Below are 25,959 nucleotides of genomic sequence, written 5' to 3' on the forward strand. Positions count from 1 at the left end.
GGGCATGCACAGATACCCATATTCTATTTCAAACAAAGAAATATAAAAGAAATGTATGGATGTAAGATCAGGTTTGTGGCAGACACATATAGATGAACTCACAAACACACACAGTCTCCTCCACAGAAAGAAAAGGCAATGACTCTTGTAGAACATGAATGCAAACTAAATAAGAGGCTGCAAAGGGGGAAATGTTAAATGTAAAGGCTTGCTTTCTTATAAACAGCACTTTTGCACATTTTCATATGAGGCTGAAATTGAAATTGTTGTGTCCTTGCCAAGTATCATCCAGGTGTAGTAACAGTCATGATAGTGCAAACATGCCAAAAAAGGTGTTTATAGGTAATACTTCATGAACATTGTTTTAATTTCGCTTGCTGAAGACTTATTACTAAATGGAACTATGGATAGTGGCAAGTTGGCAACCAGCCACCTTCCAGATTAGAAGTTCCTAACAAGACCCACTACGGGATTGTAGCCCTTTTCCCTCGCCTGACACCTTTGGCTGCAAGCCCGCTGGTCTCTCAAGAGGCCCAGTGCCAGGTGGGGCAGCACGTCTCTTAAAACAGCGCACAGCCGAGCAGGTTCTCCCCACCACGAGCAGCATGCCACCTGTGGAGAATGAAATGCCACCTGGAAGCTTCACTTTCACTTCTCCACCGCAGGTTCAGGCTTTGTTGTGATTCTCACAACACAGATTACATCAGACCCGTGATCCAACATCAAGGTGTGGGTTAGGGTGACTGAGTTTAAGGGAGGTCAGCACATGCAGACCTCTGCAGTCTACAAACCTCACATATGCCTTTTTGATTTGGTTAAGGTTTGAGTTCAGTAAGATTCTTAAAAGACACAAGTGTCTAGTCAGTATTTCAAATCAATACAGTAACAGTTAGAAATATTGTTGATGTTTTTCTTTAGTCATCAAGTCATGCAGGATCAATCAATCAATCAAATCAAGTTCTGTCTGCATGATCTTGATGAATGCGCACTACAATCTACATGTTGACACCGAACATTAAAAAAGAAACAAGCAAAAATATCCAGGGGGGTCAGCAAAGCTTTGTTCCACTCAAATACCTATGTTCCACTCAAATACTCACCACATCAAGTGTGTTTTATCATAACAGCTTTTTCATTGGATCTCAACATTCTAATTTACATGGAGAATGAACAATTATTTCTGCAATCCTTAAATTCTCTAAATGTGGTTTCTAAAAAACTGTGTGGTCTATTCCTTGTCCCTCAATATCTACATAATTTTGAAACCAGGCAAAACAAAAACCAGTATGCAATGTAAAAGTAGCCTAATAAACTTGAAAAATGTATAAGGACATTTCACAAAATTAGGTAGTAAAGGTATTGTAAGAATTCCATACGGAACAACACTATAGATATAATGTGGTAAGGAATCATGTTTGTAATTCAACTATATATATAATAGCCTATAGTTGGTCTAACAAAAGCAGTCAATTTCAGACCAGACATGCATCCAGCTTACCATTTCAACACAGACATGTAAGGTCATAACAATTAATCAGCCCCAGGAACAACTGAAAGGGTACAGTTCCATGGAATAAATCAGTCACCCAAATCAATCAGCATGTTTGTACACAGAGAGTACTGTATTTTGTCTAGATTGTAGTTCATTAAAATATACAGCAAACCACTATTATTTATCAATCTATTTGGTCCATTTATTGGGCTATACATTTTGTTTTGGGTGGGAATACTAGGCTAGATTATTTCCTTAATAATTTTGATGGACCTTTTGATAACCAACATTGATTAAAGCATATGGCATGCAATCAGACAAACCGACGAGAGGGTATGTGGACCACTGTGAAGGCAAGCATTGAAAGGGTTTACCTGATTGTGCGTGCAGTATTCGTAACGGTGTCTTTAAAGCTTACTTTTCTACACAAAATATTGAAACGCTTGGTATTTTCAAACTAAACGGGAACAACGGGGTAGGGAAGGTGAGGTTGGAGAGGGCAGGCTTCAACTATAACAACGTTCCTCCACTGCTCCTTACTTCAGTCTTGCTGGCTATAACCCTCTCAAAATGAGGAAAACGGTGCAAAAATAATGACGGTTAAGTAAAGCAGCAGAGACTAAATCAAACATCCGGCGACTGCTGCAAATAGAAAGTAGCTCAAGTCTGAAGAGGAAAACCAAGGAGACCGGAGCATAAGGATTTGGTGAGATTTCACTGATTTAGTATTTCACAGCAGTCCATAAATGATATTGTTGGCTATTATTGGCTATTCGGTGTTGAGGAAGACTGAAACATATTATGCAAAATGTTGTCATGTTGTCAACAGGACGGCTACAGTGGTTTTTCCGCATGTAGCTTAGGCTCACTGGGGGTTTAACAGGTTTCCTCGGAGGAGGCTATGGCAGCTGTGGAAAGTGCATCGATGCTTACAGTCCGCTCTGGCGGAGAATGCAGTGTTGTCATTGCCATAATCGGCACCATGTTCTGCGCCAATATGAATTGGTTTGTGTAGGAAACGACTGAAAACCCCATGTAGCCTACGTTGTTCTTCTTGCCGAGAGAATGTAATCGAACATGAGCATGGAATGAATTTAAGTGAATGAAAGAAATGCGTCTCCGACCTGTCAGTGCGCTATCTCTATATTATGTGCTTGGCAATGCGACATGTATAATTGGGTAGGATACTTGTATTGTATAGGTTTGAAATAAACGTAATGTTTTATATTTGGCAGAAAATTTGCGTTCATTCACTGTCACAGGGAAGCAAATATTTTTTCAACACATCGGTGGATAACCTTGAAAATGGGGAAAACTTATTTTCGAATATTTTTTCTGTAACGGTCCTTTTGCAATATCTTTATGAAAATGTAGCATAGAAAGGCCATTACTATTTCGACAGTTTTTTCATTCAGCATGCAGGCGACTGACCCCTCATGATATAGGCTAGAATAGTACGTTTTGACAATGGCTGTCGTTTGCTGTAAAACAACTTGTACCAGATCTAATTAGGTCTGTGTTTAGCTGTTGTGTCTTAAATCACCATGTTTAAGACACGTTTCCTTGTAGTGCAGTAAATATTTACGTCCTCAATTTGTTTAATATGGAAAGGATTATAAATTCTACAACCTTGATTGGCTGCTCAGTTTTACATTCTAGTAATGCTATTGTGAGTCCAGTGCTCCCTAGGTACGCTTCTCGCCTATAACAATTACAATGCTGCCCCTCAAAAAGGCAGTGGAGCATTCATCGTATGTGATTGTGGATGTTTTCATTATTAAGCTATCTGTTGCTCCAAATAAAGCAGATAGCAGCTGACTCATCTTGGAACACAGCCTAGTGAACGCGTGGTTCTAGCTCATCGTGTCTCAGTGTCTGAAACATTCATTAAGAACAACGCTGAACTGCAGCATTCATTATCTGGAAGCATACTTTGGTTGCAACACTGTGGTCAAGCTAAACGTTTTTTTGTATTGTTTATTATTTATTTCATATGTATAGCTTGTAATGTCACTGCCCATTCAACGCTGGAAAACAGACAGTCCTGCAGTCGCCCACCTTCTAAGAGGCTGATCTAAAAATAATAATTATTCTAATAATAAAATAATAATGCAATAATCTAATCCCATTTAAATGTCGCATGCTTGGTCGAGGCTACTTACAGTATAACATATGTTTAATAGGTGTTGCGTAATTAAGGCTCAATGCATGCAAATTGTACCGGGCAGGCAGCCCACTGACAGTATGGCTATGGCTTGCTTAGGCCTATTTGAACTATGACAGTAAATGACAGGTTTTGGGGTGGCATTAGCTAGCCCAAATTGAGAAGTACCCTGAAAGTAGTTAGCTTTTATCAGTGTGTTATCAAAGTGTGCTTGTAATCCTAATCTAATCTAAAAGGCAAAGGAAAACCTAATCGAAAAAGGAAAAGGGAAAACCATAATAATTTCCCCTGTGTGTGCCCATGCCACGCTAAATTGTGCAGGCAACCTAACTGACCTTTGAAGAAAGGCAAAAGATGTGATAACTAGAATATCAATATTCAAACAGATTCTTATTATGGGAGAGGCCAAATTCAGAATTGATAAAAAATTATATTGATCAGCATGTAAAATAAGTTATGCTTGAAATGCACGTAGTGTCTGCACAGTACTACAGTACTTGGTACTATAGTGCCAAGAAACAAACTTGATTTGAACTTGAAGTGGTAATTTAAAGTGGTTATTGGGTCACAGACACTCACAGAGCTACTATAGACCCTTTCAACAATAAAAACAAAAACAATGCTTGAACATTCTATTTGGTTCCCAATCTACTTCCTCTGCATTAAGATAACATATCAAAATATTAAAAACGGAAGCCTTGTGGGGCCAACTATGATGCTGATAATGGAACTCTCTTGAAAGGGTCTATAATTATTTTGCACAATTTGGGTCACACTATCCATCCTTGGATGACTAAATTCACTGATCTGCTTCACCATGTTCTCCGGGTTTCCCATCTCATGTCTACTCCAATCCCACGCCGCCAGTTGTGTTGCATGTGTACTCTCTCCTCCAGCATACCATTGTATATCATTGTATACTGTGTAATTGTCATCCTTTGAGAGGCTAAATCAGGTATCCAGCCAGTCAGATGTGGCAATGGTGATCACAGCCTGGCAGAAGGAGAGAGTAGGCATGCAATATAGAGCCCCTATGGGTGGGTCAAAACCCCCAATACTAACCAAAAAAACAAAACATGTTCTCTTAGTATTAAAGGAAGGGGAGGTTGACCAAACCCGTGCTGATCAGTAGCAATTGACAGTCAAGTAGGCCTACTGCTGTCAAATGAAAACAGAGGTTTTAATATCGAGTCAGATTGTTATTGTGGAAGTAGGCAAGTTATTGGTTGATAATTTGTTTATCATGCATCAGTTTGAAGTGAAGTGAATCCTCTTACAGTGATCACATTTGTCCAGGTAAACATGAGCACAGGTGGATGGTCATTATAGAATAGAGCATAACCCATATAACGTATATACTGTAACTCACAGCTTCTTAGCATTCTCATTATGTATAGTAAGTTAAACCAATGTGGACTACCATGCCAATATAAACACCTGCCATTTGTATGTGCGAGTTGATCATCTGACCTATTTTTTTTCTATTTTCTTTTTTGTTACTTTACACGAACCAAATGCACAGTTAGAACATATGACATCTGCATCTACTACTGCTACTATTTGTTAACCAGATTTGCAGGACCGTCAGGATTTGCATGCATAGACAGGATCACTACATAGAACAGACATTTGGGGATTTGAGCCTGCCCTCCTTGTGCAGAGGCTTACTTGCACCTCACACAGTTTATTCTTTTATATTGAACCAATCAATGTGAAACAACCTAGTGGTGGTGAACAATACAGATGTTTAATAGTAAACTATGAAGGATAACATTTGCAGAAACCAATGATGCACCAAGACGACTTGATTCTCATGCATAATCAAATAAAGGCATTCCACCCAAACTGTTACATTGAAAACATGATTACATCAAAGTGAATACGCAATAAGAATTGGATAACCATGTAGGCAGCCATTTCAGACACTATACTGTATTGCTTTACCAAATTGGGGTATACTTCCATCATCATCAATCTGACTGCAATTATATCTTCAAGGTTTGTTTTATCAGCTTGAAAAAGCAACCTTTGTTAGACTAGTAGACAAGACTGCATCATTCCCTAAGACACACAGCACAAATCTCCAGGAGTATCGGTTATCAGATCAACAGTGCTGTTGTACTCTCTGGGGGTCAAAGCCACATAGTGGTGCTTTATCACGGTGAAATGATTTCTGGTTTTGCACCAGTTATCGAGTTCAACACAGGTACAGCCAACGATACCGATATTTTACAGTCACCTTCCAACCGCAATACAGTATATGAAATAAAATTGAAATGTGGTGAAATTTGCAGAATTAGGCATCAGACATTAACATGAAATCAGATTGTATTTGCTGCTGAGTGAAATGAAATAGACAGGACTTAATTCTCTAATCACAGCTCTGAGCAATCTAAGTCATCTCCCTGCTTTGCGGCTGAGATACTATAAATAATACCCAAACATTCAGTCAGTTAGCTCATACCACAGGCTGCTTTGTGGTAAAAGATTAATCAATGCTGAATTTCAAGCCTTGTATTGTTCCTTGTATGAATCAGACATCTCTGTTGATAAAGGGATGTGCCACCTTTCACTAGATGCACCTTTCACTATAGCAATTTGCTTTTGAGACAGAAAATTAGTCAAAGCCTTGATGACAGCACAACGACGAGACCTAGTTAAAAAGAGTTGACAATCCTGTGGTGGGGAAGGATTCCTCTGAATTGTATTTCACTTTCTGTATACAGTAACAGTCCATGTTGAACATGATCTTAAATTCAGTTGACAACATAGGCTCCTGTAATCCAGCTATCATATGATGTCATGTTAACACAGCACTTGACACAACATGGGGGCTACAGTCCTCTATCAATCTTAAATGACCATGGTTATACCAATGTAATGACACCAGCTTGTAAGACAATTTGTAAGACACGTACAGTAAGCTATGAGTTATAAAAGCCCATTTGTTGGATGCATGGTATATTAGGAGAGATGAGACCTTGCAAAATACTCACAAAATGAATTCAGAATTAGCCTTGTTACCTTCTCTGTGTCATGGAACTGGTTTATTTCTGAGCAATGGAAACTTTCTCACCCATAAAAAGGATGACTTTTGCCTTCAGGCCTACAGGCTCAACTATCCATTATGTGGTCTAGACTTTCTCTCTGTGGAAATATAGGTCTGCTGTCAATGATACCAAATTTTCAAATATATTTTCCATAATGACAACTAGTTGTGTTTGGTGTAGGCCAAGTGCACCTTTTCTCCTGTAACAGTCTCATTAACCCACCACATCTGTTGCATCTAATTCGGTTAAATTCTGATTCATTGCTCCATATCTTTCAAATTATCTCTCTATCCATAAAATTAATCTTGAACTCCCTGAGCTCTCTGTTAGCTCTATTGCTGACTTATCTCTCCCAACTCCATCCATTATTACAGAATCAATCAAGAACTCATGCTCAACATGGTGCCAGGCAGACCCGGCCTCCACTTCACACTCTAAAAACGCCCTCTGATATATCTGCTGTCGTTTTTCTTGTGACTAACAGATCTCTTGCCTTTGGCAGTGTGCCCTTTTATTAAAAAAAAACAACGCTTAGAATGCAGAAGTGAATACAGCTGATCTACATCAACCCTACCTTCTTTTTTTTAAGTTGTTTTGAATTCCAAATGCAGTTAATCTAAAATCTAGCAATCTTTATTAGCACTTAAAGTGTGGTTTCCCTTCAACACCTCTCAACTCTCCCACGATGAACTCACAACTCACTTCCTTGTTACTGACATGCCTGGATTTGCTCTCTCTCATTATACTTCAGTGAGACAACATTACGTTTCTATGCATGCAGTATTCGTAATTGCTCCTTTCAACCAAGGTGTGCCCCAGGGTTCTGTTCTTGGCCCACTCCTCCATATGTTAATTCTCATTTGGTCATATGATTCGTCATCATGGTCTTACCCGGTATGTTTATGCAGATGATATGGAAATTCATGTTAATTCCTCTACTCTTCTGCTTCCTCCCTCACTAACCACTTGGATGAGAACAAATTTCCTGACACTCAACACTGCCAAAACATATTGTGACATTTGTTTTATGAACTGATGTCAATGAAAATCTGGTTTTACACTCCATAACAACATGTATGTTTTGCATAATTGTAAATTCAAACATGAGATCTTACCTGCAACAAAGTGTATTGCAAAATATCATATAAAAGGACTTTAAGATTTCAAACATAGTTCTTGCACACCAAAAGATTAGGCTCATGAATTGCAGTGGCTGCTCATACTCTTTATCCAATATAATAAGTCTTAAGTTTAAACCTTCAAAGGCATCCACCGGCAGTCTCCTCTTGTATGTCACCAATCTCCATCATACCTATTTCTTAACTGCTCTGGCCTAATTGTGTCTCATTTTAGGCTGCTCCAAACTCCTGAGCTCTGAGACAATCCTGTGTTGAACTCTGCTCTATATTAGCTTTTAAAATAAAAAGAATTAGACCTCTTTGCACTGTCCTTCTTTAGCTACTACTTTGATAAACTCTGATTCATTTGGTATTATCAACACTGTTGACTTTCTCTGTTGTTTGTTTTCATGCTTCACTGTTTTACCCCTGCCTTGTTTGTTTATTGATTCTGTAAGTTAAGAACAAACATCATTAGCAACATCCCAATGACAGATTTGAGGTTACATGATTAAACTAACTATTGATATATGTGAGAAAAAGGTAGGTATTAGGTATTCAGTTCCTGACAAACACGCTGGAGCAAAAATGAAAAGAGAAGGGAATGAGTTAGAGGAAGCAAAGGTGGTCAAGTTAGACACATTATTTAAGGATAAAGGGAAACTGACAGAGCTGAATATTAAATGTATTTGCAGTAGACACATTTTACAAATGCTTATTTTTTTCTTATGTTGTCATTCACAGCCTATTTTCTTTAAGCACAAAGAACGCATTACTTTGGTTGACAGTCTGGAGTTCTTCGAAATCATCTCCTTTCTCATTAACATAAATCTCCAGGTTTACATAAGAACAGATATGAGAATAGAGGATCAAAGGGGAGAACTGAGGGAGGAATGCGAGATGCGAGGAAAGAGGGAGTATATTTGATAGTGACAGAGGAGTGACATGAATAGACATAATTGACTCTGAAACGGATTTTACTTTCAGGGTTGGTAAAAGTATGTTTTGTTTGAATCATTGTTCAGGTGGTATTTTTGTAGCAGTCCTTTTGTAAGAGGGACTTGAGACTTTGGTATTTTTGTCATGGATGAACTCTCAGTTAATTTCCACAAAGTGTTTAAAGGCATTTTATACAACATTGGTTAACTTTGGAACTCTAAATATGAAGAAACTCTTGCGTCTCCATCCATCCACCACACAGATCATAACAAACAAGCAGCACGTATGCTGAATTGATTTAAATTAAATGTTTCAGCAAAGTACAATTAGATTCTGATTCTACTACATAATTGTTTTGATTTCTGTTCTAATGATTTTTGAGATGTCGCATGATCGCTCACTGTTAAATGAGCTAATGACATGAAGAGCATTCTGGCACCCAATGTATCCATAATCTAATACAAATGTCCTTGTCTGTTTGCAGAATACATATAAGCCTAGTGGCATGGCTTGCAGGCTGCAAACCCTTCTCGCCAAACTCATTCCAGGAGTCTGGCTGTCTCTGATGCTCCTTGACCCAAGCACTCAAACTGGGTGAGTTATTTACCTTCCATAAACCTCTATATCCATCTCCACTGCTCCATATAAAAACCTCATACTGTTTTCCAGAATTTCGCTTTCAAATATATCAAAGATGATGTGGTTCCAAGTTTATTTATGTTTGTATGTCAGTTTGGAATGGTAGCCCTATTCAGGGGCGTAGCACAAGATCCTGGGCCCTATGCATAGGCAGTCCTGATGGGCCCCCATAATAAATATAATAAAATGTATACAACAATTGGGTTCTATGGAACTATTTATTTGTTTCTGATTGGCTGAGAGACGTTTGTTGAGTTGGAATATCCCTGGACATTTCAACTCAGACTTTGCACAGTGTAGTAGGCCTAATTCAATTAAAATTAAATGAAAGTTCTCATAATTTAAAAAAAGCAAGTAGCCTTGGCAATTGGAGAAAAAAATGGAGAATGATTTCACTAAAATAACTTTTGAGTTAATATATGAAATGTCGGATGACGAGGAGGAACAGACAGTCTAGCGGGAGGAGAGTGCATCTTCATCCAGGTGTGCCTCCATCAGCGTAGATGAACTAGACTGTATCAAAAAGAGCCGGCACGAAAGCAACACTATTAAGCAAATGTCATGGCCCGTTAACTGTTTTAACACCTGGCTATCTGAAATGAAGAGAGACATTAATTTGATAACCATCGCCAAATCCGATCTCAGCGCAATAGGCAACTGTAGGAATTTGATGCCACCATTAGAACAACTAAAGAGGACCTATGCCGGACTTCGGTCAGGGCTCAATCATTTCAGCCCGACTCGTTCATTTTAAAACAGGATGAAAACGGCTGTCCTTATTTCACAATGTCTTTCAACGAAGACACGAAAAACCACAAAGACCCATTGGAGAGGGATCAGGAATGTTGGTTACGTGGCAACCAAGACACCGTCTATTGAAAATGGAACTAAACAAAGTCAAAACAAACATTTTTTAATGGGGTGTTTTCAGATTATTTAGTTTGTGGTGGAATAAAAGCAATATAGCATGAGTGAGAGTGGGATTGGTAATGAATATTCTCACAGCTGTGGTTGCCTGCACCACTTGCCCTCAGGCCTTGTGGCAATGGCCGAACAACACCCGTGGGAATATCCATTACCAATCCCACTCTCACTCATGCTATATTGCTTAAATATTCCAGACTTTTCAAGGGCCCTCCCTTCCCTTGGGGCCCTAGTAATCAGTACTGGTTTTACCCCCAGTCCGACGCCCTTGGCCCTATTGGTCACATTTCTGTTAGTTGTTCCTCTCCTCGTTTCCTTTCCATACACTAGGCTACTATCACAATCAGTTAATTCTCTAATACAACAGGCTGGTAAGACAGGCTACAGGCCTACTGTACATTACATTTGCTCACCTAAATGATAGATTGAAAATATTTGGCCATTAATACAGATAAAAATGGTTATACCCCTGATTTGCTCACAGGGGGCTGTTGATTCTGTATATTGGGGCACCTATGATGAATATCTATCTGGTAAAAAATATCTGCACATCCGCACTTTTTTTAAGGCTGGTCACTTAGAGACTTAGAATTTGATTATAGTTATAAAAGAGTGGTCAGAACATCTATCTACAAGGCTCTGGTCAGAACCAAAGATTCTAGAGCGGAGCTGTTCTAGAATCTTTGGTCAGAACTGCCTTCCTTTACCCTAATCTGGTTTCATGGGCGTACTCTACAGGGTACACTTCCCTGCTGCATCCCACACCCATTACTCAAGCACATGGAATTCAACATAGGGCCCTTGATTTCCAAAAAAAAATATTTGAAAAGATATTTAAGCGATTTGGAAGATGGAAACCTTACATATTTCAACAGCAGTGTGTTGATCAATACTGGACTCTTGCTCAACTTTCAATCATTTCTGTTGTTGTAGCCACTTTCCACACTGCACGTACAGTACATCAGGACAAATGTTTTGTGTAGTTTATACACATCGTATTTGGATTTGCCAGGATAGGCATTTGCTGAAGTATGTAATGACACATCAAGTATTTGCTCATTAACTCATTATCATGTCATTGTTTATGGTCCTGATGTTACAATCATTGATGGTGCAGTTAAATGGGAAAATGTAAGCTGTCTCTGTGTTAACAACCTAACAACGGTAGTAAGACATTTTGATTTATATTGGCTTATTTTTTGCATATCATCAGGGTGTAATGCCATGTATTAAAGTCATTAAATGAAATCTATGAAAACATTTACAAAATAGCAAGCAAACATCATTCCCACACAGACTGTTACTGGGGCCTGTATAACTACATTTTCATCCAAATTACTGAGACACTTAATAACTAATAGCATATAAAAATGGAAATTCATAAGGAGGGTGACAAAAATGCAGACTAAGCCTCAACCTCCCATACCAATCTAGTACCTTAGTCAGCTTACGTCTTATGTCATGACATTTGGGTTGTGGTACGTTTGCTTCTGCCAGCTTTCACTGGATCCTCCAACACAGATTCTTTGTACCTTTTAGTCTCATTATGACGAATGAACCATAGTGCAATGCTGTCTGTGGATATTTAGCATTGCAATGTATTCTTATTCTGACAGCTTCTGTGCTCCTGTCTGTCAGCTTCCTCATGGCTTCACTTAGCTGCCTGGCTTGCTTTATTGACTGACCAAATGGGCCTATTTCATCATTATTTACTTTAATAGGACAACATGATTCTTTAGATGCACCCCTCCCCCCTCCCCTCCCCTTACACCCCTCACCATTACAACAGATCAAGTGACAGTCCAACTAAAGAAATTGCGCAGCAATAAAGCAGCGGGGCCTGACAGACTGTGTCCAAGGCTACTCAAGGCCTGTGCTGCTGAACTGGGGGAGCCAGTGAAGCACATCTTCAATTTGAGCCTACGCCTTGGACAAGTTCCAACACTGTGGAAGACATCATGTCTTACCCCTGTCCCTAAGAAGCCACACCCTAGTGAGCTTAATGACTACAGACCTGTCGCTCTTACATCACATGTGATGAAGACGATGGAGCGATTGGTCTTAGGTATGCTCAGACCCCAGGTACGCCATGCACTAGACCCATTAACAGTTTGCTTACCAGGAGAAAGTGGGCAAAATAGCAAGCAAAAAGGACAACAAACTTTTAATGAAGAAAACAAGCCTTATTTTTCGCACTTCATCTGAATCCACTGAACTCAAATGTATTAGTAATTTTAATAATTTTTGCTCCAGAGCTTGCACTGGCGTTGGATCAAATTCAATATTATTCAAAACTATGTTTATGTTCAATATTGGAAAATGCACTGTTTATACGAAATGGCTAAATAATATATGGGTATTTTAAGATTAATGTAGCATTTCGGTTTGCTTATGCAGAACCCATTTTAAGTTCATGGTATGCTTACTTATCCCACTTCCTCTAATTTTACCTCCTGGCTTCCCTCAGGAAATGTGCGGGATGTGTATTTAGAATCCCTGCATGATCCCTGTGTATAAAGCGAATTGTGCAGTCCCTGGTGAGGCTGTTGAAGGACCCCCGGCCAGAGGCCTTGCAAAGCATGCTTTTTCTGTTTGCATAAATCCTTGAGATTCAAAATATGAACTCCAGAATCATGACCTCTAACAGGGAAAGGAGGGGGAACAGCTAAAAATATGACACGTTGAACACTGAGGAAGAGAGGGAGAAGCTATTCCCCCAGAAGGGATTGTTGCATGAGCTAACATGCATTTGAGAAAAAAAGTGGGTGAAGTCAAAAAGCTAATTATTAAGTAAGGCCAGAGGGTAAACAAGCCTTATTTCTGTCTCTGTTTGGCCTCCATATCCTTTATCTCTAACTCATTATTACTATCTCATTTCTCAAACAGAGTTGTGCCCGGGCATAGAGAACCCCTTCCCGATGACAGCAAGGACAACATCACAATTTTTACCAGGATCTTAGACAGGCTGCTGGATGGCTATGACAACCGACTTCGACCTGGTCTTGGAGGTTAAAAACCTTGTCTTTTCAAATCAATTAAATTATATTGTATTGATTTATATATCATCAATAACATTTGGCAGACGTTTTTACACAGAGTGAACCGCCTAGTGTAAGCCCTTTCAATGGGACGAAACCTTGGGCAGGACACCGCTCATAAGGGGGCACCCATCGGCTTGGGGTCTGCTGGGTATAGCGATAGAAAAAGAGGGAAGGAAGAGACGAGAGAATCAGAATCAAGCAGATGAATTCATACATACATTAATCAGGATAAAACATATGAGTGCACATGCAACGGTTATATATGCAAGACTCATAGTGGATACAAATTCCACTCACCAGAATTCAAAGAACAGCTCCCCTATATACTCCCCTATATACCTAATGTGCTCTTTGGTGAAACTTACTGATGCCACGTTAATTGCCTCCCAGTGAATATGTGAATATAAGGAGCCTTTGAAAGCCTACGTACATAGCACTTTCCTGAATATGTTGGATTTAATGACAAAGAAGACTATGACCTTTCACTGTAGACTGTTATAATCTGATGTAACTTGTTTTACATTCTTTTTTTTTGCCAAAACAGAAACAGTCACAGAGGTGGGCACCAACATTTATGTTACCAGTTTTGGACCAGTGTCAGACACAGACATGGTAAGTGCCATGTTACCAATTGGAAATCACTCACAAAGACCCATATTCTCCAGCAATCCATGGCCAGTAGGCAGTAGCAATGCTAATTGAATTTGCTACAATACAAATGTGTACTAGTGCATCTATTACAAAACATAGAAATAACACTCATTATTAAAGGCCAAACACACACACAGGTTGTTTTTTTTTATTGAAGCATAATCACTGAGAGTAGGTGTGATTAATTTGCCAGTGTTCTGACCATTTCCTTTCTATGGCCATTACAGGTAGGGAAGAGAACAGTCCAATTTGCCTGGTACATCCTCTAGTCAAATCAACATCTTATTTCAAAGCCAACAAGAAATAACGTTTTGTTGTGGCATGACCCCTTTTTAACTCAGTTGTATGGTTGACAGTGGTTGATGCTAAGGGCCTCACTGATTGGTTCATAGCAATTAGCATGCACAGGTCAGTGTTCAATAACTAGATGCAGATGCCTGCTGTAAACCCTTGCGTCCTGATGCTCATTCTCCTATAATCTATTACTCAGATTTGTCAGGACAGAGGGCAGAGGGACTGCCTCAGTTAACATCACAAAAAAAATGGCCATCCCTGTGGAGCTGCTCGGTCTTCAATCAATGCAGGGTCTGTTCAGCAATCCCAGAAGATTTAGATCAATAGAGTCCCCCTGGTTTATGTGAAGAGGATGACTGGAATGTGCTGAAGTGGCTGACAGACGTTGTGTACTCCTGCTCAGCACTGAGAAACAAAGGAACAGCTGCAGCAACTAAATGTGCATGGGGGGGGGTTTCTTACATATCCCATTATGGGAGCCAAGGACAGGAGCGTTTCCTTGGCAACAGCAGGGTCATGCAAGAACATCCCTGAGGTTGATTGCTAGTCATTAATGCTGTCTGCTCACCTTGGCAGCCACACAGACACCAAGTGCCCCAGTCAGCCTGACCTAGCTGAGGGACAGCTGTCAGCACAACCCTCGCCTCAACAATCCCACCCAACCCAGTGGTCCCAGAGTTTAAATGGATGTCTCTGTGCTGCAGGGACAATTAAATATGAGTAATACTGAACCATATCCAAAAGCTATTTTGCAGTCTCTTTCCTAGTACAGTGTAGACGACATTTGCAATGACTACTTAAAAGCCTAAGGAAAACGGATCATTCGTATGGTCATTATAAGTTGACAGCGAGTGTATTAAGTTAACGATAATTGACTCCATAGACGTGGGTGGGTAGAAAAAATGCACACTGAGACATAATCTGTATCCCATGGCAAAGTGGACAGGCTGTTGAGAATAGGAGTACAATAAGGAATGTAATGAAAGGCCACAGCAAAAGGCAGCATGTAAAAGGCCACTTTGGATCATTTATGAGTTGGAAATAACATTACCGGTAGATCTGTTTATGGCATTTGATCAGTGTTAAGATTTTCAAATGTAGACTACTAAAGACGTGCAAAACTGTAAGTAAGGCGTTTAGTATTAGGCTTCTGTTACTCTCTTTAGTTAGCAGCACAGATATGATTGATATGATTTGATATGATTTATAATTGCACACAACCTCTCTTGAGGCTGGTATGGCTGGTCATCAGTGAAAATAGCTTTTCAGGCCAAACATGGCTTGTGGGCTGTCTGGGAGCAGGGTCAGCATTAGACAGTGTACTTGCAGACATGTTGCGGCCTTGACTTTTTTCATTTTTCTTCTTCTGTTTCTCCAGGAGTATACCATTGATGTTTTCTTCCGCCAGACCTGGAGGGATGATAGACTAAAATTTGATGGACCCATGCAGATTCTGCCTCTGAACAACCTGTTAGCCAGTAAAATATGGACACCAGACACATTCTTCCACAATGGAAAGAAGTCAGTGGCCCACAATATGACAACTCCTAATAAATTGTTACGGTTGGTGGACAATGGCACCTTGCTCTACACCATGAGGTGAGCCTATCATATTTGTTTTTCACAAAGTTGTTTAGAACTCCCTTTGGGGCAGGGATGTAGTGGAAACTAAACGCAAGTAAACACAGTTTATCCTCCTTTGAAATTTCAGAAATAGAGTTTATTCTACCTCTTATTAGAGATCATCCACCTCTCAAAAATAGTCTATTCACCAATTGCAACTTTTAACATTCAAAAATCACACTGTATTATCCACATTCACAATATGTATGTACACTTATCAACTCTCTAGGAACCATTTAATACCACTGGTATTGTTATAAACATTGGACAATAACCTCCACCATCATCAAACATGTTCTGAATGCCTTTTTTTTTTTTTTTTTTAAATCTGAACGCATGGCGCTGTCCACATCACCGAGATCACAGAATTCATAGTTTGCCTACCTCTAATTTTACCACTATATCCCTGCTTGGGGGGTGGGGGATCAACATGCCTTAGCTATCACAAACTGCTTTATATTCTCCTCTACAGTATTTGTTGATGTGATTGTTATAATGATCCATATGCTTTCTATTGTGCTTATAACATATGGAAATATAACATGTTCCTTTTCCAATGCAGATTAACCATTCATGCAGAGTGTCCCATGCACCTGGAAGACTTCCCCATGGATGCTCATGCCTGTCCCCTAAAATTTGGGAGCTGTGAGTTTCTGTTTTTGTATCATGTAAAGTATGCGGTGTTTCTGCTGTGTTTCTGTTCAGCTTTTGATTGGCTAAAACCATTGCATCATGCAAGAATTATTGTTTTAGTCTATAAAGCCATTTTACTGCACAACATACACACTGTTGTCCAGGGACCTCACTTTGCATTAGCACATTTGTACAGTATGTGTTTGTATGAACAGCTTTTACAAAAAGACAATGCTGAATAGGTTTGATCAGTGCCAGCTGTTGTGTTGGCGGTGTTTGCAAGGGTAAGTGTTTTAGTTGTTAGATTAAACAATTGATTGTTTTGTAGTCAAATCTGATATGTATTTATTTAAACGATGATTTAATAAAAGCTGATGATGTTCTGGGAAATGTTCAGAAGGGTATTTTTGCCCCAGCTGTGGCGCAACTGGCTGGGGCACCTGCACCGTATGCCGGCGACCCAGGTTCGATTCCGGCCCCATGGTCCTTTCTGGATCCCACCCCGACTCTCTCTCCCACTCACTTCCTGTCATTCTCCACTGTCCTATCAAATTAAAGGCATAAAAAGCCCCAAAAAATAATTTTTTTAGATTGAATCCAAAACTATCTTACTTTGTTTCACTATGCTTTCAGATGCCTACACCAACGATGAGGTGATTTATATCTGGAACCATGACATGTCCATATCCGTGGCAGAAGATGGCTCAAGGCTCAATCAGTATGACCTGCTGGGACACGTCATTGGGAATGAGATCATCAGCTCCAGCACAGGTAGCTCATCAATCCAGTGGCAAAACTGTCATAGTTTTTTTTTTCAGTTGCTTCGATAAATTACTCATCATCATTAAAATCTGCTCAACATTCAGGGCAATTGTGAAAACAATTTATACAAATTGCACCACACAGTAACCTGGCTTAGTCAGACTCGAACTCTGTTCTGGTATCAGTCCATCAGTCCATTATGAGGTGTGTTTCAACCGATACAGAGGGGAAAATACCTGTGCACACAGTTGGATAGACCTAACCAATTAGAGCAACGAAATACTGTATCAAAGTCAAAGTCTGCTTTATTGTCAATTTCTTCACATGCCAAGACATACAAAGAGATCGAAATTACGTTTCTCACTATCCCACGGTGAAGACAAGACATATTATGTATGTGTATGTAAGACTGTATGTGAATCCTGTAGGGATAACAGCCAAAACAATCCTGTTTTCAGTCCATTTTTTTTAAAGTTATTGTGCTGTCAATATCTTGTACAGCAGATGCAATAGGGAAATCTAAACATCCCTCTTTGCTAGCAACAATTAGTATAAAGCCCACCCAAACGATTTGATTGGCCTGAACACCTCTGTTTCGGGTATACAGTAGAGAATTCTCAATGGAGTGACTCCACGGAATTTCCTGAACTACATGCAAGTGTGTAACTTGCTCAAAATGCTTAGTTTATATGTGCCAAAAGCAAATATATACATTATTGTAAGTGAGAGATTGTAAGAGATTGGCCAGGATTCATATTTGCAGTATATTTTTACTATACTGTTTGCATTGTAGTTCAACAGAGAACCAGTATACATTTTTGCATTGCAATGTGTTGCATTTTTACCAACATGACACAAGCAATTGATAATTTAAATGATAAGGTAAACAGTAGGCAGTAGTACACAGTCATTTGCAAGCATTTGCAAAAGTATTTGCTGCAAAATAATGACAAATTCAATTATGTGTCCAAGTAACTAGATGATGTGGTTGAACATGTAGTGTTAAGAATTTCAATTGTCTTCTGAGAAATGCACTAAAGTGAGAAGAACTGTAATGTACATAGGACCACAGACCCAAGTTGTGATTTATGGAGTATGCAGGTATTTTTTTAATGTTTATTGAATACCTTATTCATGAGACATTTCAGGTCTAACATATTATGACAGGTTAGGGTCTTTGATATTCTATTTTGAATTTTAAATTTGGCATGCTCTTATAGACCATTTCAATATGATGCACTTATGAGTGTTCCTCTTCCTGTTCTCTGCCAGGAGAGTATGTTGTCATGACAGCACATTTCCATTTGAAAAGGAAAATAGGTTATTTTGTGATCCAGACATACCTCCCATGCATTATGACGGTCATTCTCTCTCAAGTCTCTTTCTGGCTCAACCGGGAGTCTGTTCCAGCACGAACTGTTTTTGGTGAGTCTCATCATCTCTTCATTGACACAGACACCAGCATACACAAAACACACGCATACAAACTTTAACACATACACACATTCACAGATGCGTGCTGACACTTTCAATGTGACAGTTGTGTCCTGTGGGTTTTTCTGCAGTTATTTCAGGAAATTAATTAAAGTGTCGACTGTGTCACCTTTAACAATACAAGCCCCTAGTTTAAGAAAAAAAATGCCTTGCAAAAATGACGAACTGGCAAAGGACAATTTGTAATGAACTGGCAATTATCCCTTTGGTTATACCTAACATTTTTCACGTTTGTGCACATGCACTAGCCTAGTGGCCTCAAAGGAATAATTACAGAGCAACCTCAATGTTTGTATGACCTTCAAACCTAACAGGTTTTTCCCCCAAACGTTGTGCCTAGGTGTGACCACGGTGTTGACCATGACCACGCTGAGCATCAGTGCCAGAAACTCACTGCCCAAAGTAGCGTATGCCACAGCCATGGACTGGTTCATGGCAGTCTGTTATGCTTTTGTCTTCTCTGCCCTCATCGAGTTTGCCACTGTGAATTACTTCACCAAGCGCAGCTGGGCCTGGGATGGCAAGAAAGAGGCCTTAGAGATGCGAGTAAGTCTGCATAACATTTCACTTTTGTATTTTTCATTAAAGACCATAATAATAATAATAATAATAATATGTTTTATTTATATAATAGCGCCTTTCTTAGACTCAAGGTCACTTTACAAAGCCAACACAAACAAAGCAAGACAACACAAAAACAGACAGTCAGACAGTCAAAAATAAATTTAAAAATTGCGATGAGAAAGGTCTTGAGGTGAGCTTTGAAGAAAGGACAGGAGGGACAGTCACGGAGGGATTGAGGGAGGGAATTCCAGAGCTTAGGGGCCATGGCGCTGAAAGACCTGCCACCTAGGGTAGAGAGTCTGGTGCGGGGGACAGACCATGTCAAAAGTAATGTACATACTCTATGCTGTTTTGCATTTGCACACAATCGCTGACATTGTTAACACCATATTGTACTGGACAGTTTTAATTGTATTATACAAAGCAGATCATATTTATTCATTTAGCTGCAGCAGACTATGGTCTGGAAGGTTAAAGTATTCCAGCACTAATGGCATTTCTAATAATGATAATAATGGTCCATGGAAAATTGCACCGATTGTAAAGTATAGTATAGCAGCCTCGCCACCAATAGGATTCACTTCGCCACAGTAGGCTTCAGTCTTGACAGCTATCGTTCCTCCAATTTCAAACGTTTTGAGAGCTAGAATATCGTATGATAGATGACACAGTTTTTAAAATAAGCCTTGTTTTGTCCAAATGGATTGTTCATTGACTTTGACAAGACTACAAGTGAAGAGTGCCAAACTCTATTTACAAACCAGAAGCAAGCCTTAGAGCATTTATAACCATTTCAGAAATAAGCATTGTTTTTTTGTTTTTATTTTAACATATGCCATGTCCAATTAGTCCACCTTTTGATTCATGTGCATACTGTGTATCCATAGTAGAGCTTGTGGTTTATTAATAGATAGTAAGCGTGTCAAGAGGCCAAGATGGGGTGCAACATCAAAGGTGCCACATAATGCGGAGAAGTGGAACACTTTGCTAATGAGAGATGTTGACCCACCTCAGCCCTCATTCAGTCTGAAGTGGCAGCAGGACCTCAGTGCTGCGTAACTAGATCACAGGTCCCATTTAGCTTGTCTAGCTGTTAGAGATGTACTACATCAGTGCTGCACACTCTGGTCATCAACACCAACCAGTATGGTGCTCAGAAGAGCAAGGAGAAGAAAGATCTATGGCACCGAAATTTGGTGATATATTGCGATTTGGTTTGGTGAAATTCAGAAACCTCACAGATTTCTGGAGATGCTCTGACCTATACCAGCTACCATTCCCTTGTAGTGTGAAGCAGAAAGATTTCTGTGCAACTCTCAGACAACTCAACTTTAGTGACCCGCAGGACAGTGAGGAGAAAAAGGAACTGTAACAACCAGTGCATAGTCAAACCTTGTTACTTGGACTTGGCTCACGTCTGCAAGACCTCATCAAACCTAAGGCAAGAACCAGAATTGGACTAAAACATTATACTGTATGTGAGCAGAGCCAATTATATGGAGAGGAAACTCTACAGTAGCAAATTATTTGTGTCAATATTGGAACTTCTTTGTGTGGGCAAACCTGACTCAGCAACTGGGAAATAGGCTAATTCATAATATTGCAATGACACTAATGTAGATTCTTGCTGGTGATATGTTACAGACTCTTTACGAACTGCATAACACTTTAAGCGGACCTGAAGGAATTTAAAGGCCCCCTGCATGTGAATGCCTTTACATTCAAATCAAGCAATAATCAGCAAGGACACGCTCAGCCATGACAGCCTCTGTTTGTGAAGTAGATAGACGCCAGGGAGGTGGTCACGTACCTTACCAGGCCTGCTGCATTTAGCATGCAGGGTAGAACACATGTCACAGGTTTCTGTATGCGTGTGAAGGCTGCTAATGGAGCTTGGGCCAAATGCTCCGGCCACAGTGAAGGACTACACCTACAACATGGGTAGAGGTGACCTATCACAGACACAGTGCTTATTATGTTATTGTTATGAAATTAGCTGTGAAATGACACAGGGATGTGCAGCCTTGTCACTTTGCCTTTGCCAAAGGATTTTGTTCTAGACCAAAAAGTGATGAATGCAAAGAGAGCCCATCATGGCATGGCATGTCGTGTGTCTGATGGATCTTCACCACCCTGCCGACCCACCGCTGTCTGTTCTCTGCAGCTTTATCAGACTCAGCCAGCTCTGGGTCATCTAAAATGACCCCTTGCCCATCTGTCAGCAGAGTTTCCGCAGGGTGGATTGTACCTCCCGATGGCTGGCCAGCACAGGACTGTTGTGAGACAAACTGTTTTAAAAGGACACTCTATGCCTATGATGGTTCTGAGTTTCAATCAGCCGGAGAAACTATTTTTGGAACTCGCAGAGAACATCTGTAGAGACTCAAAATTGTGCTAGACACAATTGGCACACTTACACCCATGCCATCCACCTCCATCTGTCAACTCTGCACACCTTTACTCTAATGTGCTCTTAGATATGGTGATCACAATACAGATTTTCTATTCACTCCTTGTGTTTTTCTGTGATTTTTACTGATGGTTTTTCTTTTCAGTTTTTTCCTTTTTGCATTGTATTGTATTTAACATGTTATGCTTAACTGTAAATACTGTACATTTTTGGTAGTTTTGTAGCTTTGGTTTTGCTACATTATTATGGGGGGAAACACAAATGAAAAAAAGATTTAATCATTTAATTAATTTGGTTTGCCATGTTGGCTTTTCTGGTGAAAGCGAAGGTTGCTGCTACACTGATGGTACTTAGCATGAAAGGGGACCAGAAAGACATTGTACAAAGTTGAATAGCCTAATAAGTAAGTTGGGTATATATGTGCTGTACAATTATGCTAACTGGTTAGGACTAGTCAGTCATAACCAGAGATGTAAAATGCTTTTTTCCAAAAAGGCCACAATTGTTTTGACAAACAAACTGTAGGCAAAATACTACTTAAGAAGAAAAAGTATTCACATTTCATACATCTTCTGTCAATGTGAGGCAGTCGGTTTGTAGTTTTCAAAAAGAACTGCCTGATAAATGGTCTTGACAAAAAAAGGAAAATCTACTAACATTGTAAACAAAACAAATAGAGCTACTGCATGTTTTTATCTGTGCAAAGAACTATCGGCGCTTATTTTTGCAAAGTTTAAAAGCCTATTGAAACTTGTCTTCAGGCTGTCTCAAGTAAACGCAGCTTGATCACAGCTTTAGACACGATGTGAAGTTGTTACGTTTTGCTTGGTTGGCCACAACAACTAAGGGAACAATAGATAGCTCAAAGGCTTGAAGTTAAAACACGAACAAATATGATTGGATCATTTAACGCTGTGTTATACCGAGCTGCTTTGCCCGGCAACGTTTCCCTACTAAGCTGGCTCTTGTAAGATAGTACCTGTGTTTTCAGGGCATTGCAGGTTTTTCCAGGGCAATGGACATTTTTTTTTCTGACATTCCTCCCTATGGATGTGATCTGGATAATGACCCTCTTAGACATCTTACTGATAGTGTCCTGTTTATGGCTTCTTTTCAGAGAAGAGAGTCAGCCTCCCTCTCTAAGAAGAACAACACATTCAACATTGTGGGGACCACCTACACAATGAACGTGGCCAAGGACCCTGGTCTGACCACCATAGCCCAGAGTGTAGTGCAGACACCCCCTGGACCTACAGTGGCCCCACTGCGGCTACCCAGGATGGATGGTGAATATGTCCCAGAGGGGGGCATCAAATCCTACAACCAAGTCAGCAAAGTTGACAAAATTTCCAGAATAATCTTCCCAATACTTTTTTTTGTTTTCAACCTGGCGTACTGGGCCACTTATGTCAACAGGAAGCCCATAATGATGAAGAGCAACCCCCAGAAGTGAACTCGTGTGGCAGCACAATAACCACAGAAGAGATCACTCACACTGCCAGGCAAATCTCTTGTAGCCAAACCCATTTACATACAATTCTGCTTCACACAAACATTGTATATATACAAAGATTGTATATATACCATATACATACACATAGAGATGTGTGTTTGTATGCATATGCACAATATGTGTCTGTGTGCATTTAGCGCATACATGTGTGTAGGGTAACGCTCCAGATATTCCTTTATAATTTATGGATTCTGCACCATGCAGGCAGTAGCTTAAGAGCATTTGTACTTTCTTATCTTCACTAATTATCTGTGTAAGTCCATTTAGTTACTCCCTTTAGTACTGTTCAGTGCATTTCTGAATGTGTGTCCTCATTGGTACCTCATTTCTTTCCATTATTGTTGATGCATTTTCTTACACTCACATACAGTACTGTCTGCTGCATGGGTTTCTAAGTCGTAGCCCCTCAGAATCATCCATTTCCATTCATGCACTCTGCATTTAATTGACCTAACAGAACATCACATTGGTATGCTGTGGCTCTATTCACATCATTTCATTTTCCAGTAACCTTTTCAAAAACGTATAACCCCACTTATAAAGAGAAGGGTGGTTTCAGGGGACAAAACGTGGTGCCTTTTTGAATGTGTGCTCCAAAAATCAGTCTTTTGAATCTCTCCAGCTCACATGTGTATTGCCCTGGGTCTAGCACCCTACCTTGCCTTAGCAGTGTGGTGTTTGAGAAATATATGCCCACCTCCCCCCCTCCCCAAAAAAAAAAAAAACTACCAGTACCCATAATATTCAACACAAATGCTGAAGCCCTGCTAGTGGTCCACATTACACAGCTGAATTGGCAACCAATGCTTATGAATTTATCTGATACAACCATGAGCCCTATACTAACATTTACTGTTCTCTTTTTAAATGTTTTTATGTGTGATTTGTATTGTATTATATTATCTTATTGACTTTGTAGTGTTAAACCTTGATATGGTAGGTCAGTTTTGTTGACAGATGTTGCTATCAGTGTCATTATGTTATCATTTGTTTAACAACATTGGGATTTGATGTGCAACTAGACAATGTTAATTTACTTTAATGCATGTAATTTACGGGTAGATGAGAGGAGAAAGAGTCTGTGTTTAAAACTGTAACACCAGTGGCTATGCATAGGTTTAGTTTCAACGCAAGAGTGTGTTACTGAGCATTTAACTCAAGTGACTCAAGCAGTGATGAAGAAATCTGACTGGAAAGAGGTAACAAAAACCATAGAATGAATGACTTACTCACCATTCTAATAGGTGTTTTTTTCTTTATACCCAAAACGGAGATTTCAAGACGGAGGCAGCAGGTAGATTAATGTAGCTTTTAATCAACACGTCTCACGCATCAGAGAAGACACGAGTTGTTCCATTTACTGTGACACTGTCCAACTCTCCAGGTCTGAGTAGCAGAACAAACTATATTTAACGATACAAAATGCAGCTCATAGTGTTGTGCAGCATAAGATTTCATGACGCATCAAGACGCGGTTCATTGCACGACAATCTGTTTTTCCTGTCTGTGATCTCTGGTAGTACGTTTTCCTTTTAACCGCAACATTAGTGTTTGCTTCAGTTGTGGGTTCGTCATCACAGTGGCTATCTCACATGAAAGTGCAATCAGATGATAGTGCAACGCACTACATGAGGGAATGTACTTAAAAGGATATATTTGTATTGGAGTACATTATACATGTATTTATGAAATTCACTAATACTAATGTATCTGATATGCATTTTATACACGGTTGAAATGAGAAGGTTGAAAAACCCTCAAAAGTGGGTAGAGCCAATTAAATAGGCAAATTAATCTCATGTAAACTCTTAAGGGCAAATGCTGTATACCACTGTGAAGTTGTGATGCTATATAGATGTTGCCATTCCAATTATAGATGAGGAAAATATGGAACACATTAGGGACAGTTTATTTAATCTTAAATCATAAAAAGTATTTGTGTATAACGATGCACTACTTAAGTGTGGCTCTGACAGTAAGGATGTTTATTTTTTCAGTGTGCTTGTGTGTGTCTCAGTGTGGTTAAACTCCATTGGTTTCCAGATGTAGTTGAGCAAAGTCGTTGCTGAAATGAAACTGATGAGTTTGGTGCATGTACTGTATGTGTACACTCTGTGTTGTTGCCATGGTAATGTGGCAATAGGTAAAAGTTTCAAAATTTCAAATTTCAACAACTACCAACCTGTAAGTGGTCTTTGGGCACAGTGATTTTGTGTAAATTTCCACATGAAAGGATTATATTCTTCAAACTGATACACACAAGTGTTAAGAAACTCTGATGGCAATGATCAGAGCTACCTATACTTTGGCAGAACATGCATAACTGTGAAGGAGAACATGCTCAATTAATGCTAGACATTGTAAATACTATAATACTGACTACAGAACCTAATGAGCAGAGGTATTTTATTGCATCTTGTTTCAGTAGTATTTGATGCTGACAGTGTTCATGACTGTTGCATACACAAGCATCGAGTGTACTCCTGGTAAATATGCAAAAAAGCATTTGAGTGAGAAGCAAAAAAATAAAATAAAAAATTAAATGTAGCAGCCAGGTGATGTCACATTAAAACTGAAAAGTGACAACTTATATTCAATTTACAGACATTTTGGAAGCCAATAGAGTGGAAAAATCCAGTAGATAAAAT

General features: G+C 39.5%; 1 protein-coding gene across 2 annotated transcripts; it reads left to right on the top strand.

The window, feature by feature from the left end:
• The first annotated feature begins 1,837 nt into the window (after positions 1-1,837).
• On the top strand, positions 1,838-24,066 carry LOC125285513 (gamma-aminobutyric acid receptor subunit alpha-3-like). Of its 2 annotated transcripts, none has more exons than XM_048230017.1 (10): positions 1,838-2,198; positions 9,248-9,357; positions 13,213-13,334; positions 13,912-13,979; positions 15,691-15,911; positions 16,498-16,580; positions 17,202-17,339; positions 18,708-18,755; positions 19,165-19,370; positions 22,916-24,066. In XM_048230017.1, exons 2-10 carry the CDS (start codon positions 9,269-9,271, stop codon positions 23,249-23,251), a joined length of 1,311 nt encoding a protein of 436 aa, XP_048085974.1. In that variant the 5' UTR covers positions 1,838-2,198; positions 9,248-9,268; the 3' UTR covers positions 23,252-24,066. The 2 variants fall into 2 exon arrangements, with proteins under 2 accessions (XP_048085974.1, XP_048085973.1); XM_048230016.1 differs by having other exon boundaries at positions 1,840-2,198; positions 18,603-18,755.
• The last annotated feature ends 1,893 nt before the right edge of the window (positions 24,067-25,959 follow it).

This window comes from Alosa alosa, chromosome 20, assembly GCF_017589495.1.
Source record: "Alosa alosa isolate M-15738 ecotype Scorff River chromosome 20, AALO_Geno_1.1, whole genome shotgun sequence".
Classification (NCBI taxonomy): domain Eukaryota; kingdom Metazoa; phylum Chordata; class Actinopteri; order Clupeiformes; family Clupeidae; genus Alosa; species Alosa alosa.